Here is an 18355-nt window from a genome sequence, read left to right on the forward strand (position 1 = left end):
GCATACTCCTTGCCTTGAAGTTCCAGTACCGTTAGCTGTGTCTCTGGTAAAGGCGTCGTCAACACACTTAGGATTCTGCCTCTCTCTGTCTGCCTCCCTCTTCTAAGGCATTATTCTTGAAGTGGTAAATGTACCGCTTTGCATTGAGCATTTTCTGGAGCAACCACTTTAATTCAATCTGCAGCTCCCCCGGTGTGTGTTTGTCCCCGGTGACATACATACACACACACACACACACACACACACACACACACACACACACACGCACTTTCTATGCATCATTGGCTTCGACTCAGAAGGTGTCACAGTGATAATGCTTTGCAAAATGTGCTAAATGCTTTTTCATCTGTGCATTCTGAGCCCGTGCTTTGAGCTTGTGAGGCAGTTAGGAATAGCACAGTAACTGAGACATGAGACCGAATTAGTTTCGCACAATTTGATATTCGAAAAAAGTTGTTCCTTTTTGTTTTGCAAGTCGTTGCAGTAGCAAACTTTAGACTAACAGAGCATGTATGCTGCTCACTTGGGACCTCTGAAACCAATTTGTATGTTAGCCTCTGTATCCTTGTCTCTTGCGCCCCGCTTGGCTGAAATATGTGTTCTCCATCGCTGACTCTGCTCCATTTCCCTGTTGCTATGATGAGGGAGAGGGCCGGCCCCAGAGCTGCAGGGAAGTGGGTCCAAAAAAAAAAAGCTCAAGTCAGTGGGGAGAAGGAATGAATTTTTCAGTGCTTTTTCCTCTCTGTGTGATGCGGTGTGACAGCTAAGCCAATCCTCCACTTACCCTGGAAAACAGCACCGGTCTTCATCACCTGGAGGCTGCACACTTTTACAGGGAACAGAAACCTTCTTGACACCCCGGAGCCAATCTCAGCTCTTCCCTGTGGACACAGAGGCTGTGGTAGAGCTATACAGTAGCCAATATGACAACCCACTAAAACGTGATCAGACTTGGTATTGATCTATCTTTTAAAGGGTTGAGACCAGGAGCTATCTTGAAGGCTCTGATATTGGCTATTAGGATTATTGATGCCATTGCAGAGGCACTTCTTACTGTCAGGATCCAAGGGACAGACAATCAGCTCTTCCTTCGGGAGAAAAAGGAGCGTTTTATGCCTCTAGGCTGCTGGCAGGCAGGTTGATTGTCAGACGGTTTGTTGAAAGCATGTGCAATTTGAAATAAATGAGGCGAAAGGGGTATTGGGGCTTGCGTTTGTAAAATTTGAAAGACAGATGGTGGACATCACATATTCAGCTCAGTCTTGCTCTGAAAAGTGTCCTGTGTAAGTGAAAATTAAACATTTTTTTTTTCCAATTTATCCAATGGTGTCAGCTGCAGATGGCACTGTGTTTGTCATGTGACTACTTGGGGCTATGCTCGCTCCCTTCAGTTTAACTTATGACCTGTGTGCGTGTGTGTGTGTGTGTGTGTACGTATGTATACATGTGTACATGCACGAGAGAGGGAGAGAGTGTGTGTGTGTGTGTGTCTGTCTGTCTGCCATGTTCTGATGCTTAAACTCTTCTGATGCTCTCTTTGACAGACATGCAGGCCTCTGAGCAGCACTAACAGGCCAGACTCTGGGGAACCATGGAGTCTTCTGAGTCCCAGGGGGAACCTGAGAAAGCTCTGGTGAGTACAACCTGGATCTCTCTGTTCTCTACTGGAAAACATCATCACCACACCTCAACCTGTAGGACAAAGTCCCCCCTTTTTCTTCACTTTGACCGATTCATTAGATCCTAACTTAGAAGCTGGACAGAACCAATTCATAGACCTACGTAGATTGTAGATCTCATTTTCTCCCTCGATTTCACTCTCTAGTGTCCTGATAATTGGTGGCCATCGGCTAGTGCTGCCCATCACACTCCTCTGTCAACACTGGGTGAGGAAGGTGGAGAGTAATGTCCACCAATTAGCACCAGTGACAGGGCCGTGGTCAGTGCTCTCCATGTCTTTAGCACTAGCTCCCTGGGCCATTATTATGTTGCTAACCTGCCACAGGCTTGGCAGGTGCTAGCTGCTCCACCTGGCCATATTAGTCCCCTGTTAGCCAGGCCAGGCTGTGTGGGCGTCAGTGGTGGGGACATGACAACCACACTGAGTCACAGCGTCAAGCACTGCAGTCCCGGTCATTAAAGGTCCAAAGCTGTTTCACTTTTTCCTTTCTCTATGAATGTCAACAGAGGAAGAGGTACATGGTGAGGTCAATGTGCCTTCACCTCTCCTGGAGATATAGATTAACTGCTCTGTTTCTGACACACACACACACACGCACACACACACACACACACACACACACACACACACACACACACACACACACACTTTCACTCTTAATCAGAGCCTCAGGTATTACCCATAGCATATAAACACATAGTGCCCCCCTGTGAATTGCTCAGCCTCTGTGTGCTCATTAAGATGCCACCCGTTCTAGTTACAAACAAGCAGACGGAAGGTGCAATAATGATGAAGGCACGAGTCACCATTGGACCCATTCACCCTTCCTCTCGACTATGTGATTAGATTCAATGGAAACTAACCTATTATTCTGTGTAACACCTCCCCTGAACTGATACCCACTTCTGAATTCCCCCACCACCCTTTCCAAATCTCAGGTGAGCTTCTGCTCCTGTTGAAACAGTATCTCACGTTAATCATAATTCTCAGTGGGTTTTTTTTTCCGTACAGTGTGTGAAGGCAATTATGACTCTGGTGCTAACAGTGCAGGCTGTCTCCTATGGGGTTTCACAAACAATGGAATCAATGTGATTATATCGTAACGGAGTCAAAGGGCTGTTCTATTCATCTGTTCTATTCATTACTGGTAAGAGGAGGATTGGATTTTTAATGGCGCGTTAATCGTGGGAAGTTCACTCATTTTTGGGAATGTGCAGTGACTATAGAGTAAGCCAAATGTTCACAAATGCCGAGATTTGCCTAGCTATGATCATGCAAGACTCAAAGTGGGCATATTGTGGATGGTGTTTCATGCTGCCCACTGAAAGTACCATTGAGCAGGGATGGCACTGAACACAACCACAAAGATTAGGGCATCTGGGAGTTGGTCCAAGAGACCACAGTCCCTCTGCACTCCTAAATAGCTGTACAATAAGGAACGGTTTATGAAGGCATTCAGTGGCCAGGGCTAGGTTCCAGTTTTCGGATACCAATTCAAGCATTTTCTATTGAATTCATCCTCTATGGTCATTTATGATGCTCCTGAGACATACATGGTTGAGATACCACTGTAATAGCAGCATATTGTTCTTTGTTCTCAGTTTCACTACTGAGAACAAAGAATAAGTGTCTGCTCCCCTCTTTGTAAGAATGCCTTCCATTTCAATTGATGTCTCTTCCCTGCTTTGACAACATATCTAAATCTCATTTAATTCACTTCACAATAACACCCTAATTGATTGCCTATGAGGCTGCAGATTGCTTTCAGAATAAGAATGGACATTGGTATTACTCCCCTCCGCCTCTGGCTGTTTTCATCTGACTCGGAGCATTAACTTCACACCCTGACCCGACACTGAATCGTCAAAAAGGAGCTACGGTCGTTTCTATCAGAGTGGGATCGGAATGGGGGCATTTTTGCGATCTTTTTTCCGCTGTCCATTCAGTTTGACTGTGGTGGTGAGATGAACCCCCACCGTCCCACCCCACCCCAAATCCTCATCTATGTATTTTTATTTTTTTTATCAGAGGCCTAATACAGAGCTGGCCTCAATCCCCCAGGCGTGGTGAGTTATAACTGCTGGATGTCCTCTCCACTCGCAGGCTCGGTCTTTGAGTTGAAGCGTGGTCTGAGGAGTCTGATGTACTGCTCACATGCCCTGTAGATCATCTCCCTTCCCCAGCCTTACTCATGTCTTTAGGGGTCGTGTATCAATGTCCCCTCAATAACCTCCTACAATATGTAATAGGACAATAGTACTTTGGCCTGGCTTTACATTTGCACTGCTGGGATGTTGTGAAAGTAAGCATGACCTTTCCAATGACCATCACTTCCCCTTTTGAGTGGCTGAGAATGCTGTTTTGAGTGCTGTTTTGTTTATTTGGGGGCTGCCAAGATGTGAACTAATCTATGGTCAGTTTTGGCAGTGAGCTGTATGTATAATGTTAGGACAAAGAGACTTACTGTATGTGGCCTTCTTGTTCAGTTAGGGAGCATGGCCTGAACCCTTCACTGGTTCAACTGTGGTGCTGAGAGCCAGGGCAGTGTTGACGGAGGCTGACCGCAAGAAATGACAAAGTACATTCTCACTAGTGGGCCGTTTGAGTAAACAGGAAACTGGACCTTCACATGATACAGCGCATTTGCAGCCTTTTAGCACTGTCATGACTGGGAGAGTAGTTATGAGAACAACTTTGCAAAGAGCAAAGAAGCTCAGTGATTAATGTTGAGGCAAAGTTGACATTTATAATCTGTAAATCGTTTTCTTAGACACCCAATGGTGGTATATGGCTCTCACTGGTCATGTTGGACAGGGCCGATACTGAATAGCTGCCAGATTGTCTGCACTGTATAAATAACAATAAAAATTAAACCAACATTAAGGCAAAGATCACGAACAAAACACATTAGCAGGACTCCTGACGCATTGAAAATTACTCCCTGCACATAACAAACCTCCTGTCGTAGGCTTTAAGTTTCGTGCCTATCCCAGTAAAAATACAGCTAAATATTTTCCCCTCACACAGTCTTCTGCAGTCCCTCCTCTGACAGGAAATACAATCCATTTATCTCAGTGGGCAGGGGGGAATGGGTCTCTACGCCATTTCAACCGGTGGGCGGTGGGGGGAACAAGCCATTATTCCGGATGGTATGGATGGCACTCTGAGCAAGGCCGTGGGAAACGTGTGATGGCACGTGGACGGCAGCCTACTTCAAGGTGTGTGTGTGTGTAGGAGGGGGTTGAAGGGCACACACACACACAGCCCCGCTGAAGTATCCTGTTACCATGGCCCCTCTAGGCTGTGATTATGATGGAGTGCCTTTTCAACAGGCTTCACCGTGGTGGAGTCTGTTAGACTAATGGCACCTGGGTCCATCGGAAAGACTCATAAGAGAGATATCACAGAGACAGCAGAGAAACCTGCTAGCCTGAATAATCAGTGATAAATGACAAGGTTGCCAAGAAACTTCAAAAGAGGTTTCTGTTTTATTGTCTTCTATGTCTCAGCATTAGGGTAACATTGGGGCTGGGACGGTCATGGAATTGTGGGTGTCGGTCGATTGTCATGGAAATCATTGTTATAACCATCATACTATAACTGTTTGAAGTAATGTGGCTAATATTAGGAAATGATTAGAACCTGCACAATTTTTCACACTGGCTCAGTTTCTTGGATTATGGCGAAATTGAAATTATTTGGCTTATATTATGGTGGGACACATTTAGCAGCCAAATATTTGTTCTTCATGTCAGTGTTGCAGTTTGTTTGGCTGTCAGTGACGTTCCACTTTACCAGCGTATTACTGGCTAACTAATGTAGGCCTACACATCCAAGATCTATGTATTTATTCAACAGGAAGCAAGAATATCTGGTATAAAAGAAAGTGAAAACTATGTTTGAATGTGATGAGTGAAAGTAGTGATTACAGTCTCCCTTTGGGAGGAGATGTCGACAGTTTGATCGATTGATGGATTAGGATAGCAAAACAATTGTTCACACTCCCGCTATTGGGTAAAGTATACGTATATGAAAATCAATGTATTGAAACGTTTATTTTTTTTCACCGTCGTCCATGTATAACCGTGTAACCGACTATCACCATGGAACCGTCTTATTCGGTGCAGGGTTCCTACTTTCGGCCGGGCCAGTACAAACGTTTTTTGTTTCTTGGAAACTAAAAGGGCTATAAATCGTGACTTTATTGTGGACTTCTGTCTTGTGAAAACAGTCATGGTTTCAAGCTTGCCTCAGCAGGAGCTCTCAGCGAAGCTTAGTTCTGCACCCTAATTTAAATGGTTAGTATTACACTGCAAATGAGCTTAGATCACTTAGTGTGATGAAAACAAAATGTTTGTTTGTTTTGTCTGTCCGTCCGTCCGTCTGTCTGGAGTCTCCTACTGATGAATAAGATCTGTTGTTCTGCTGTCTTCCCCTTTCCCCCCTCAGCAGAGTGTGAGAAACAGGCTGGTTTTCTACAGATGTAAATCATTTATGTTGTCTTTGCTTAACCTTGGCGCCTGTGTCCTTCTACAGGAATCATGGCCTTTCAGGCTGGATTTATACTGTACCACCACAATAGTGGTCTTTGTGAGGCTGATGAAGAAGAATATTTAGCATGAATGCATGCTTTTCTTCCAGAGTGGATAGCTTGTGTTTTTGTCACCAAATAGAATGCCACTAAATTTGTGAGTACTGTGGCATGACATTCACCAGAAGCACCACTTCCCTGTTGGTTTCTCTTTCAGTAGTTTCTTGTCTCTGTGGTGCTCATCTCTAAATGACGCTAGGAGTTTCACTAATTGAGTTTAGACTCATATGACAGCTTGAATGGCTTTTAAAGCATTTTATGAGTCAGCAGAGAACAGTTTGGGCATTGCGGTTATCAAACCCAGGCCTGTTTCAAGGTTTAACGCCACATAAGACATCTCTCAAAATAATTGTGCAAACAACTTTGCAATATTTGTCTGTTGACTATACTCGCTGCCCAATCTCAAAGGCGCAAACATGTTTAGTGAAACATGCGTTGTGAAAGGCAAACAGAATATCACCTCAGACTTACCTTGAGTCGAAGGTCGTCGATAAGCTACTGATGAAAAGTAAACATCTACATTGACGACACTTTCATCAGAACCATTTGTCATTTGAGTCCTGTTTCTCACACCTTCTGCTCATATGCCAGAAGCAGGGAGTCACCTGGGCTTGTTGTTGCTATGGTCACACATAGTCCTACAGTAGTCTTCCACCTGAACCTACCTATACAAGAGGGAGTCCTTTGACAGATTTTAACATCCTGCAAATTCATCGCATTTGGATTCTCAAGAATGTTTATTTGACTTGGGAGTCACAAGTTGTGACCCCTCCAATAATGAAATGGCAAATTTTTCTTATCCCTGACAAAGGCCTGGTCTCCAGCAGGAGGGTTTTCTATGCTTTGCCCGCTCCAGCTATCTGAATAATGAAACTCATGATCAATACCTCACCCTAAACCCTCTCCTCCAGAGGCGCAGATAGTCCAGCCCAAATGAATGGCATCTCCTTTGACCCACTCTGCACTCTCAACCTTGCTTCTGCCCGATTCTGCTTCTTCTTTTGACAAGGTGAGGGTAAAACTCACGAGACATTTTCAAGGACTTCTTATGGGCTCCCCATTGATCACTCCATTAATGACTAGTGAACATCTATTGAGAGGAGATTAAAGTCGCACAGCCTTTGTGAAACTGCTTAAGACATTGTCTCCTCTTCATTCTCTCTTGTGCACAAGCTGTTAGTCTGAGTGGAGAGAGAGAGGCCTGTGGTCTGAGGTAAACAGTTAAGTAGGTTAATGGAAAAAGAGCACCAGAGAAAACAGCCTTAATGAGGCGGTGAAGCTGAATACTCAGCCTGGCCATAATAAGACAGCTGATTCGGGGTTGTGTCGTGTCTCCATTGGTCGCCAGGGTGTTTGTTTTTCCGTGATGACGAGGGAAATTAGGTGGCCTGTTTTGTTTATTGGTGCAGAAGGGTATGAATTAACAGGCACACATGGTGGGTGGGTGTGCACGTGTGTGTGTGCACGTGTGTGTGTGCGCATGTTCATGAGTGTGTGAGAAAAACAACTGTCAGTGGCGAAACATAAGGTAGGAGAGAATCAGAGAGTAAAGGAGTTATTGAGAAAGAGAGCTTTGCACACACAGGGAGATAAAAGCGCGGTGAGAGTAAACAGATCAGAGGGCAGCGGAGCAGGGTGAGGGGACGAGCGACACAGGGAATGGCTGTGTGTGTGCAAGAGAGAGAGAGGGAGGGAGCAAACGAGGAAGGGAGAATGCTGCCTGGGCAGTGGGACAACATGTGAGAGAGGGAGGGACTCGTGCTCTCCAGCAGCCTCTCTCATTTTCTCTCTCACCCCCTCCCGTCCTGTGTGTGTGTGTGTGTGTGTGTGTGTGTGTGTGTGAGCTCAGCCCAGTCATTGCTCGTCGTACAAGGTTTAGTCCTGCCACACAGCAGTAGCAGCAGCAGCCGCCGCGTCACTGCCAGCTAACACACGGTATGCATTTACTCTCCTCTCTCAAAGCAAACTTACCACTGCCTTTGTGTCGCAACACAGGAACCAGTTATGGGTGGAGGCTGCAGTGTAGCACATGTTAGCAATTGCAACAACTATCTCAGGTTGATACATGAGTGAGTGTGTGTGAATGTGTTCCTCAGTTTCCTCTGAATTTCTTTGTTTGCAGTTTGTACAGTGTGCTGCATGCTAAATTACCCTAGAAGTGCATTAAAAAGTTGCAATGGTACAGGATCATTCAATGAACTGAGGAATGTGGAGACTGATTGCCAAGACATTGATCTAATTTATCAGAGACTAGGCTTCCTTGTGGCTTGTTTACTGCAGAGTGCAACAGCAGATGCAGAGAAACAGAGAGAGAATTATGTGGACATTACTGAGAATCAGATGAGAATTAGATGTCTTGAGCACAGTACTCCCAGGTCAAATTCAAAGACTTCATAAAGACTCTTCCTTCTCCACCCGGCAGTCTTCTGCAAGGATCAGAGTGCCCATTCTTCTCAAAAGAGCTAGTGAGAAGAATTCAGACCATGCACCGGTTACTCTTAGGATTTATCCGGGCAGACGAGGACAAAACTGTAAATTCTCGGCCGTGAGGATGTGGTTAGATGGGGGATGCTATCTGCTACCCATGATGCCGTTCAGCAGTAGTATCCCAGGAATGGCTGTTCAGTCCAGGCCAGCAGGAGTTTTGGCTGTAGCTCAGCAGTGGAGATGCAGACAACTGGGTCTGAGTGCGTGTAATCAGATTGTTAGCATTAGGCCTCTCTCGCTGTGTAAATTGATTTTGGACCGTGAGGGGAATAAGGGGACTGATCTGATTCCTCTCCCCCTGGACAGAGTTGGGGATCTCCGGATTGAATGACGGAAAGCAGAGCTCTTACTGACCAGAACCACTCACAAGGCATTGGTTGAAGTTCCAAATAGACCCTAATTACATTTTTCTAAGTCCTTGTTTTGAAAGATAGGAAATAATTTGTCTTGACTTATTAAATGCCTTTCAAGCCAAGTTAGCTCACTCATTTCAAGGCAAAGTTTATATATTAAGACATTGTTATTTACAGTCTTTGTAAATTAAGCTTGTAGTATGGTAAATGGCCATTTACATTGCCATGTCTTTACTTATGTTCTTGGAAAGCCAATATTTCTGGGATTTACTTTGAGTCTACAAAGCCACAACTGCTCAGTTTAAAAGGTTGAGGATGGTTATGCATCTTACTCTCATATTAAAGAGGTGTGGCTCTCTCTTATTACGAAAGAAGGTTGGTTAGATGGGTTTTTTTGATGTGTAGTTTCCTTTGTGAAACTGTGCCAGCTACTATATGTCGTTTCTTGCAATGTGGCCTAGCCATTCTCGCCTTACGGTGTGATATGTACAAATCAGTCATCCAAAAGAAGTAAGACTCATGGTTCATTTTGGAATCCATGGACAGGTACCACTCATACCTTTGCTTGCATATGATTTCTAAGAAGCAGGAAGTCCAAAATTGCTCTCTCTTTGAGCACAAAGCAGGTTCATCATAGTCCAGGGAAGATGACCGGTCAAGATGTCCATATGACCCAGTATGTCCATCTTCAGACTATCATTGAGACCCTGTACCCCTAGCCGAGCTGAAACTGAAACACTACTCTGGGTCTGCGGCCTACCTGCACCCCCCCCCCCTTTGGGCGGTCTCATTGGGTTCCCTGCAGGGTTAAGTGTTGAACAGAAGACCCCCCCCTCTGCTTCTCCCTCATTAAAGATGGAGCATCGGAGGAGAGGCGGGGAAACTGACCCCATCGCACAGAAGGGATATTCTCTCAGTGTCCCCCACCCCTAGAGCCTGGATCAGTGTCTCAACTCCCAACATCTTTAGGTTTCATTTCAGGGAGAGAGCCATTTGGAGTTTGTTTGTTTCTGTTTGTCAGATTAGGCCTTGTATGCCTGGCTTCAGAGAGTTATCTGTTTGTGGGTTTCCTGCTTGACCATTTGGGACTTCCTTCCCGTCTTCCTCTGTCCCACCCAGTGGGTCAATAATATGCCTCTGGCAGGAGGTAGGAGGTCTTCACCATCTCTGCCATGTTATCATCACACCTAAAGCCCATGGCTCACTGGAGTAACAACACCTCTTAGCCACCATGTACCAGGTCTATCAGTCTGGGCAGCAGCTCAATTTATCACTCGCTCCATGTGAGACTTTCAGGCAGATCCCCAATTTACAGGACCTGGCTCCCCACCCCCTTGACAATAGATACGCAGTTATTTCCGAAACTGCTGCTGTCTTCTCACTACACACTCTCCTCTTGCTGCCAATGAGACCAGAACTAGTCGCAGTCACTGCCAACATCTCTCTCTCTCTCTCTGTCTCTCTCACTCTCTCTCTGTGTCTGTGTCTGTCTGTCTGTCTCTGTCTCTGTCTAACTGTCTAACTGGGCTTCCTGTCTAGGCCTGCCCCACAGCTCCACTGAGTAAACAGCACAGTTTCAAACAACCTTTTGAATGTTTGAGGCTGTGCTGCTTCGCAACAATCGATGATTCAGCATTTACAGTCACGTTTTAACAATTCAGTTGAGTTTGAAGTTAAAACTCTGGCTACTTAATCAGTTGTCCACCATACTTATTTGAGTGGCTAACTCATTCTCAACGTTTAGGCCGGTGCCAAATGAATAACATCCGAATGTGTAGCTGAGAAGTTTAAAAGTAATATTTTTACTGTTTTTTTTTTTATTGTACTAACGAACAGGGTTGGCCGTCATGCTGTGGACAGTCTCTTGGCTGGTGTGCTGGTGTTGCTGGCTCTGTCGTGCTCTGTCCGCCTGTGTGTTGAGTGGTTTTATTTATTGAGCTGTTAGTGCATCAGTTGCACCAGTTGTAAATCAGGAGGTCCAGCGTTTCCCCTTGCTCCCTGGACAGCCAGGCCCTGCCTGGCCCTCATGCCCTCCCTCCCTCCACCCAGAGGATATCCGTCATCTCTGCCATGGATAAAACCACCCTGACACTAATGCCTGGACTTTCTGCTGCTTTCTCGAGAGAAAGAGAGAGAGAGAGAGAGATTTCATAGAAGAGAGTTTGTTGGTCCAGCTTTTCCCATATGGCTGGTATGGGGTGATGAAAATCTTTAGAGTTAGCCCAAACTGCATTTACAGCAGTAAGTGGCATGGATGGAATGAAATGACTCCCCAAGTATTTTTCCAAGTCATTCTGAACTTTTAGTATTCTTGCACTTTGTTTTCCATGTGGATGTAAATGGTTAGTCTGGCGGTGCTGACCAGGCTCAAATGCCTCTCCTGCCTTAGTTACCATGACGCTGTGTTGACTCTGCAGTCGGCTTTGCGCTGACCTGTGTGGATCCATTTGTCTAATGTTTGACGGAGAAGCTTCTTGAGTGTTTTTTCATGACGCTGACCGCGGCAGCTGGAAGCGGCCTGAACACGCTGAGGGAGTGCTTTTGTGGCGTTTAACTGTCAACCACTGCGCCGTCCGCTTTGTTTGTTTGGCCTTTTTGTGCATTACACCAGCGCTAAATGTCGGCATTAGACAGCTTCAGAATGATTCAGAGGCACTAGAAGGTGATCTCACTGATATGGTGAGATGGGGCAGGTCAGACAATGACTTGAGTTCGAGAGACACAGAACAAACACAAATATAGGGCTCTCTGCCTTACTGGTTTTAGTTTGTTTTAGGTCTTTGTGATTTAAGAAAACATTGGCCTAATTTGGGGAGAAAGGCAAGTGATGTTGGTCAATTTAGTCAAAATGGATGGGCAGTTACATATCGACACCAAAAGGGGTGATATATGAATATGCATATTTAAATGAGTCTTGCGTGTCTAGTCCAGTCATTGTTAGAGGCCGTCCGATATGATCTGCGATTTCAGGCCTTGCGGTCAGCATTCCATCACACCCGAGTAGGCATTGAGACCTGCAGGAAATGCTTCAGGAAGCAGTGGAAAGTGTTCAGGACCAAAGGATCTTGGGATAGATGGGGTTGGTAGTGGCTGGAACACTCAGCCACTACCGTAACACGATCAGCAGGGGCTCATGGGGTGAAGGGCTTGTCCATCGATCTGACACCCTCTCACACTCTCCCCTGCTGGCACACTCCTTTCCATAAGAAACCTGAATACCTGGCAAACACACACACACACACACACACACACACACACACACACACACACTCCACACCCTGGTGCCTCACAAACTATGTATTTTTTTTAAGCAATACTGAATTCAAAAGCTGCTGTCGGTCAGAAATGCCATTGCAAAACGAGTTCTTCCCATTAGCTGTAATGGCTCTTCATTCACCTCAATAGCAATGCACTAAGACGTACAAGCTGCCAGTCTTATTGCCTCCCTCTCCAGGAATGTTTCAAGGATGTTCATTACATATTAATGACACAAACGGGGAAGGGAACACAAAGGAAAGCAATCAGCGTCACCTGGCTACCTGTGATGACTGACAGAGGCTGCCCAAAGGCATGGAAAAAAGTCTGTCCTCTCTGGTGTCGGCCATTCAGAAACAAAGCCACGTTTAGTTCATACGACTCCTCTGGTAATGTGATGTGATGGGGAAGCACTTGAATGAGAGAGACAGGATCCAGGCCTTTTCGTGGATCATCCAGACCCAGAGCCTCCATACCGCAGCTGTTTCCCACGGCTGAGTAAGATGGATGCTCTTTTGCCCTTGTCCTCCCCGCCCCCTCTCTTCCAGTCAACTCCAGTGGGACTCAAATACCGATTATCTTCTGCACAGACCCTTGGATGTAGAGTAACCGCGCGCAATCACTCTTACTGAGGAGGCTCTGTCTGGAGCAAGTCTCTGCAATCTGCAGGCTCGAGCATCGAGACCTAGCTAAAACTGTGTGTTACATTCTCTCAATCTCTCTCATACACTCACACATTGTTTCTCTCTGAATGAGAAAAGGGTGAAAGTGAAGACTTACTTAGCAGCTGAAATCATAAGGAACTGAGTTGGAGGGTTTGCGTGAGTGTGTTGATTGTGATTGTTCCAGCTGCGGTGTTTGTGTGTCCAGGTCACTTGTCTGGCTGATGAGAGTGCAAGGTGGGGTAGGTAATTGAACCGAGGACCCACTGTGTGGAGTCTAAGAAGATTATACACAGGGGCAGGAAAGGGGACCGTCTCCCACTCGGGATATTAATGACATCGGCCTATAGGAGGGCCACGCAAAGCTTTGAGCTTGAGTAGGTTTCACCCTGACAACCAGAGACTCGGTTATGAAAGGCTCTCCCTTTTTAGGAATCAGTTAGTATACAGACACTATGTGATTCTGTTATAAGATGAGGCTTATTCATGAGAAATAGCCTACGTACTGCATTTTGTATCCTTAAGATAAAGACCTTCATGATAACATACACTGTGTTATTGCTACTAAAATAAAATGGGTCAGAAATGTGCTGCGAGTTATGTTTAAACATTATGTAATATGTCATGGCATTCTATCTCACACAAGTGCTGTTCATCTATTCTGGGGCAAAGCTATAAACATGACTGTTTTGGAGGGAAGCGTTCAAGCCTAGTATGCCCTGTGAGAGTAATAACTCTCATTGCTTGGGAAAGTTATTTGGCTACATATTTGGATGCTATTTTAAGGTAACAAGATATACTGTTCTTTAAAGGGATAGTTCACCCATATTACAAAATCACCTATTTTGTTCCTTACCCTGAAATGAGTCTGGACAAGGGCAAACTTCAATCAACACTTTGGTTCTGTTTTTCTGGGTACTGTAACTAACAGACAATTGTTACCATGTTTAACCAAAATCCAATGTTTAACCAAACCCAATGCTAGTCAATGGACCCAAATCATGCTAACTTAGGGTCCATTGGCTTGCATTGGGTTTTGGTAAAAAAAAAATTATAATAATAAATCAATGTAATCAAATATGTGATCTTGTAATTTTGGTGAACTCTCCCTTTTAAAGACAAATTACCATAAAAGGATGTCCTCCTGAAGCAGCACAGTAGAGTGTGCATGTTTTTCCCCCAGCTGGTATTAAAGATATTGTTGGTCTTTCCGCTTTCGCAACATTTTGGTTGAGCTTAAAAGAAGGGAGGTACAACCGATTTATCCTCAATTCACATTTTTGGTGTCTGTCAGCGTCAGACTGTCATAATGCTACACTGTCAAGAGATAGCTGTGGAAGTTATTACTCTCCTGGCTGCTGAAGCCCCCTGGTCCGTCCTCTCACCGCTGAAAGCCACCGCGTCAGATGAAAGTCTGAAAACCAGACAAAGAAATGGCACCGTGTCTGAAAATATAGCTTTCATGTCTCCTCTCACGTATCATGTCAGGGAACGAGCTCTCGCTCGGAATAAGACTGTGAACAAAGACTAAGAGGGGATGTGGCAGGCTACATTTCATGGATTTAGGGAGAATTACTCATGCAGTATTGAGCTTTGACTAGGCCTGTACTTGCCTGTTGTTTTGAATGCATTCATGACACACTATGGGTTTATTTGTACAGAGACCCATAGTGTTGTTTGTCCAGAAAAGCACAGAGTATTCTTTGGTGTATTGCAGAGCAGGACAGCTTTCAATGACAGTAGTACCATTGTGATTCACTAGCTTCGTTGTCACAGTGACTCCAGTCAGTAACGTCAGTTGTGGCAGTAACGCCGCTGTGTTAAGAGGGTCATTGTGACACACACCCTAGTGGCATCATGTGTATATCATCCCTTTTGTGTTGTTTGTGTCTGTCTCCATTCACCTGTGAGGAGTGGCAGTCAGCCCAGTCCTGTTAGTTGAGGGAGTACCAGTAAAACAGCTTCCTCTCTGGTGTGAATACATTGGTAAAGTGATTGCATCATAATCAAAGAATACCATGACATCAAAGCTCTCTGGGGACAAACATAGCAAGTTTGTATTGGAAGCTCCATAGTAAATAAAGCTATTTTAGCTATTTTTGTAGGGTGATAAATTATTTTTATTTGATATTCGAGACATGGTACTTGGCTAACGTGACCAGTCACTAATATAGCTGAATTATTATTATTATTATTTTTTAAATAAATCTTATAACCTGCCCAGTTTTTGACACTGTCTCCGTTTCTGGGGTGATGGGGAAAGCAAAACTATTTTTTAGTGTTCATTATGGATTTTCTTTTTTTTCTAGTCCAACATTGGCTGTCATGTCACCAAGTCCTCCACTGATCCTGATTTTCTCTTCCAATCCAATGAAGTTATTGAAATTCTAATCAAGCATAGTCTAGTAATTTATCGGCATCTATTGTGCGTGAGAATCATCGAATTCATGCCCTTGAAGTGTGTCCCCATTAATGTAAACCAATCTCTCCAGGGTTGCACAGTGTCGCCATGTTTATTAATCATTAGCAATTCTGGAGATTATCCCAACCCAACCCTCCTCCACACCTCTCATCCTTGTCTGCATAATTAATCAACAGCAATCACCTGGTCAGGCCAGTCATGTTACAAGAGCATCCACTGAGGGGTCTTCAAACGCCTTGCCACTGCGGCGAAATGCCAGGGAGTGAGGAGCGGGCATCATTAGTATGCCCAGTGGCACTCGATCCTAATCAGACGGAAAATATGGATATTGGCAGGGTAGCACGTCTAGTGAGAAACACTTGGCTTGCAGGTGAAATGCTTTGAGCACTTAAATTGATAAACTTCTGGCCTTGGTCAGGCTGGATGCATTTCTAGTTATGTCCTGTACATGTTTAGTTTTTTGTATGCTTTGTTTTCTCTATGTTAAGTCAGAAGTCAGGTCATAATGTCCTCCCAGACCCCAGTGATGGTTGTGTTTTGGAAAGCAGTGCTCTTACAGGGTTTTTACTCTCAAGGGTCAGGTTGCCAAGGAGATGTGTATCTGTGGCTTACTCATTCATCAGCCCTCTCTCTAACTCTGTTACAAAACCACGAAGGATCATGGTAGCAGACTTTCCTTGCACTCTTTGTGAAGTCCTCTCATGTTACTGTGCTTTATCATGAAACAGGTTTTTGATGGGACTGACTGAAGCTAAGCTTATTGAGCTGTAGACATTTGGAGACCAGGGTTCTCCCCAGGATTTTTGAACAAGGTGGAGCTGGATTGCATTTTTATGACCGACTTGTGTTTATTCATGTCAAAATGTGCTAAAATACTGAATTAACTAAGGAACATAATAACACTTTAACTTTCGTTGTCGCTTTTAATGATGCCATTGCCGATCAATGATAGTTACTCTATTATTACTAAATATCAGTTTAATTTGCTCTGAAATGTTTACGTGGACAAGGTGAAATATTTAAATGGACATGGTGATGCAGCACCCCTCTTGCGTTCTTTTGGGGAGAAGCCTGGAGCCAATCTACAGCTGCCTCCAAAGCTTTATTAATCAAACACTGACCCCCCATGACGCTAATCAGCTTGTTGTTGTTGTTGTTGTTGTTGTAGTACTCTTTAGTATTCCCCGTACTCTCAGCCAATGTTACAGCACAGCAGTGGGCCTTCACTGGGGCCAGAGCCAATAGGAAGCCATGGTTTCTATTTTTTCCTTATGGTGGGGGTGGTAGCCAGTCAGGGTTTGGCGAGGAGTGTGACTCCCGGGCAGACACATTCACCCACCCACCCACCCATTGCTGTGTGTTGTCTGGTGATGAGCCTGCCTCATCCCGGCTACTCCCATAATCTATATTAATCCACACTGCCCCTGTAGCTGCTTGGATTGTGGCCCGCGTCATACGTGGCAAGTTGTTGGGTGTGCATTCCTGCGTACATGCATGTGTGTGTTTGATCTGTCGCTGGGTGTTAGCGTACATATCTTTCCCCCTCCCTCGTTAAGACAGTGCCCTTCTCCTCCATCGTTCACTCCCTCTGCCATTGCCCTGTTCTGTTGCCAGTGTTGTGTTGATGTGTGCTCTGTCACATTTCTTTTTAACTAACGTCTGATTTTTCCTTTTTTTGTCTTTTTGTCTCCTTCTTTTTTTCCGTCCTCTGTGGCTTCTGCTGCTATGTCCATCACCGCCACCGCTGCACACAAAACTCCAACATCCGAACAACATCACTCTGTGCCACCCTGACCACCTGGCTGGACCCCTTGCCCGTCCTCTACACGCTTGCTTGCGCTCTCTCTCTCTCTCTCTCTCTCTCTCTCTCTCTCTCTATTGCCCCCCCCCCCCCCTCTCCATCTGTCCCTCTCTTACCCTCTGTTCCCACCTGTCCTCCTGCTACTGTAGCATCATGCAGAGATCAAAGAGCAGCCCACCACATCAGGTAAGCCACTGACCTTTTGGAGAGAGTGTGTGAGGTGGGGATGGAGGGAGGAGTGAGATGGGGGTGGAGGAGGGGTAAGGCGTGGGAGGAGGTGGGGGGGGGGGTGGAAGGGCGGAAGGGCCTCAGAATGAAAACAGTCTACACAACAGTCCACTGTGTCTCCCATCCCCTACAGGTTCCATTGGACAGGGAGACATTTCACACGCAGTAGCTATTCTGCTCGTCATGTGACAACCTAAAGTGGACATGAACGAGTGACACAACAACACTACCAGTAGCAGGGGAGGCTGCTGGAGGTAGAAATTGGAGGACAGGCTTGTAATGAATGGAATGGAATGAGGCAAGGCCCGTGTGTTTGATACCTCATTTCTCATTCCATTGCATGCATCACAATGAGCCTGTCCTCCGATGTCTACCTCCACCAGCCTCCCCTGCTACTGGTAGTGTTGTTGTGTCACTCATTCATGTCTACTTTAGGTTGTCACATGACATTATTAATAACAGTAAAACAAAGGAAACAGGACATGATTTCAATGGACAGTTCCATAACAATATAGATTAGCGCCATATTGCTGTACAGTACAGTATGTTTGTTTTGGGGGATGCCCATTTCTTTACACAGCCTAGTCACTGTCCCGTCATCTGTCTCTTGTTCTGCAGGGCTGGCTCGGCCTAATAGCTTTTAAAGGTGACCTGTGCTGGCAGAGCTGAGCATAGACGGGATCACACGGGGGAGTCCCTGTAGAGAGCCTTGTGTTACAGGGAAATCTCTCTCTTATCGTAATTACAGAGGCATCCCCCTACCCCCCCTCCACTATTTTTGGTCTAGTCTACTACTGTATCCTCCTGGGGCAGCGCTGGCTTACAGGTAGTCTACTACACTACTCTACTCTACGACTACAACTGACCTCTCACTG

The 18355-nt window shown here is 45.3% G+C and overlaps 1 protein-coding gene across 3 annotated transcripts in view; it reads left to right on the forward strand.

Moving 5' to 3' along the window:
* Positions 1 to 18355, forward strand: part of osbpl8 (oxysterol binding protein-like 8) — a 62918-nt gene that overhangs the window by 13936 nt on the left and 30627 nt on the right. For 2 of the 3 annotated variants that reach the window (XM_083691789.1, XM_083691790.1), the window contains exons 3-4: positions 1545 to 1633; positions 17402 to 17438. In XM_083691789.1, the coding sequence (XP_083547915.1) occupies positions 1592 to 1633; positions 17402 to 17438 (79 nt within the window). In that variant the 5' untranslated portion in view covers positions 1545 to 1591. Of the gene's footprint in view, positions 1 to 1544; positions 1634 to 17401; positions 17439 to 18355 lie in introns of those variants that run through there. The other variant, XM_083691791.1, reaches the window with a different exon arrangement.

Source organism: Argentina silus (assembly GCF_951799395.1).
Source record: "Argentina silus genome assembly, chromosome: 20".
Lineage (NCBI taxonomy): Eukaryota > Metazoa > Chordata > Actinopteri > Argentiniformes > Argentinidae > Argentina > Argentina silus.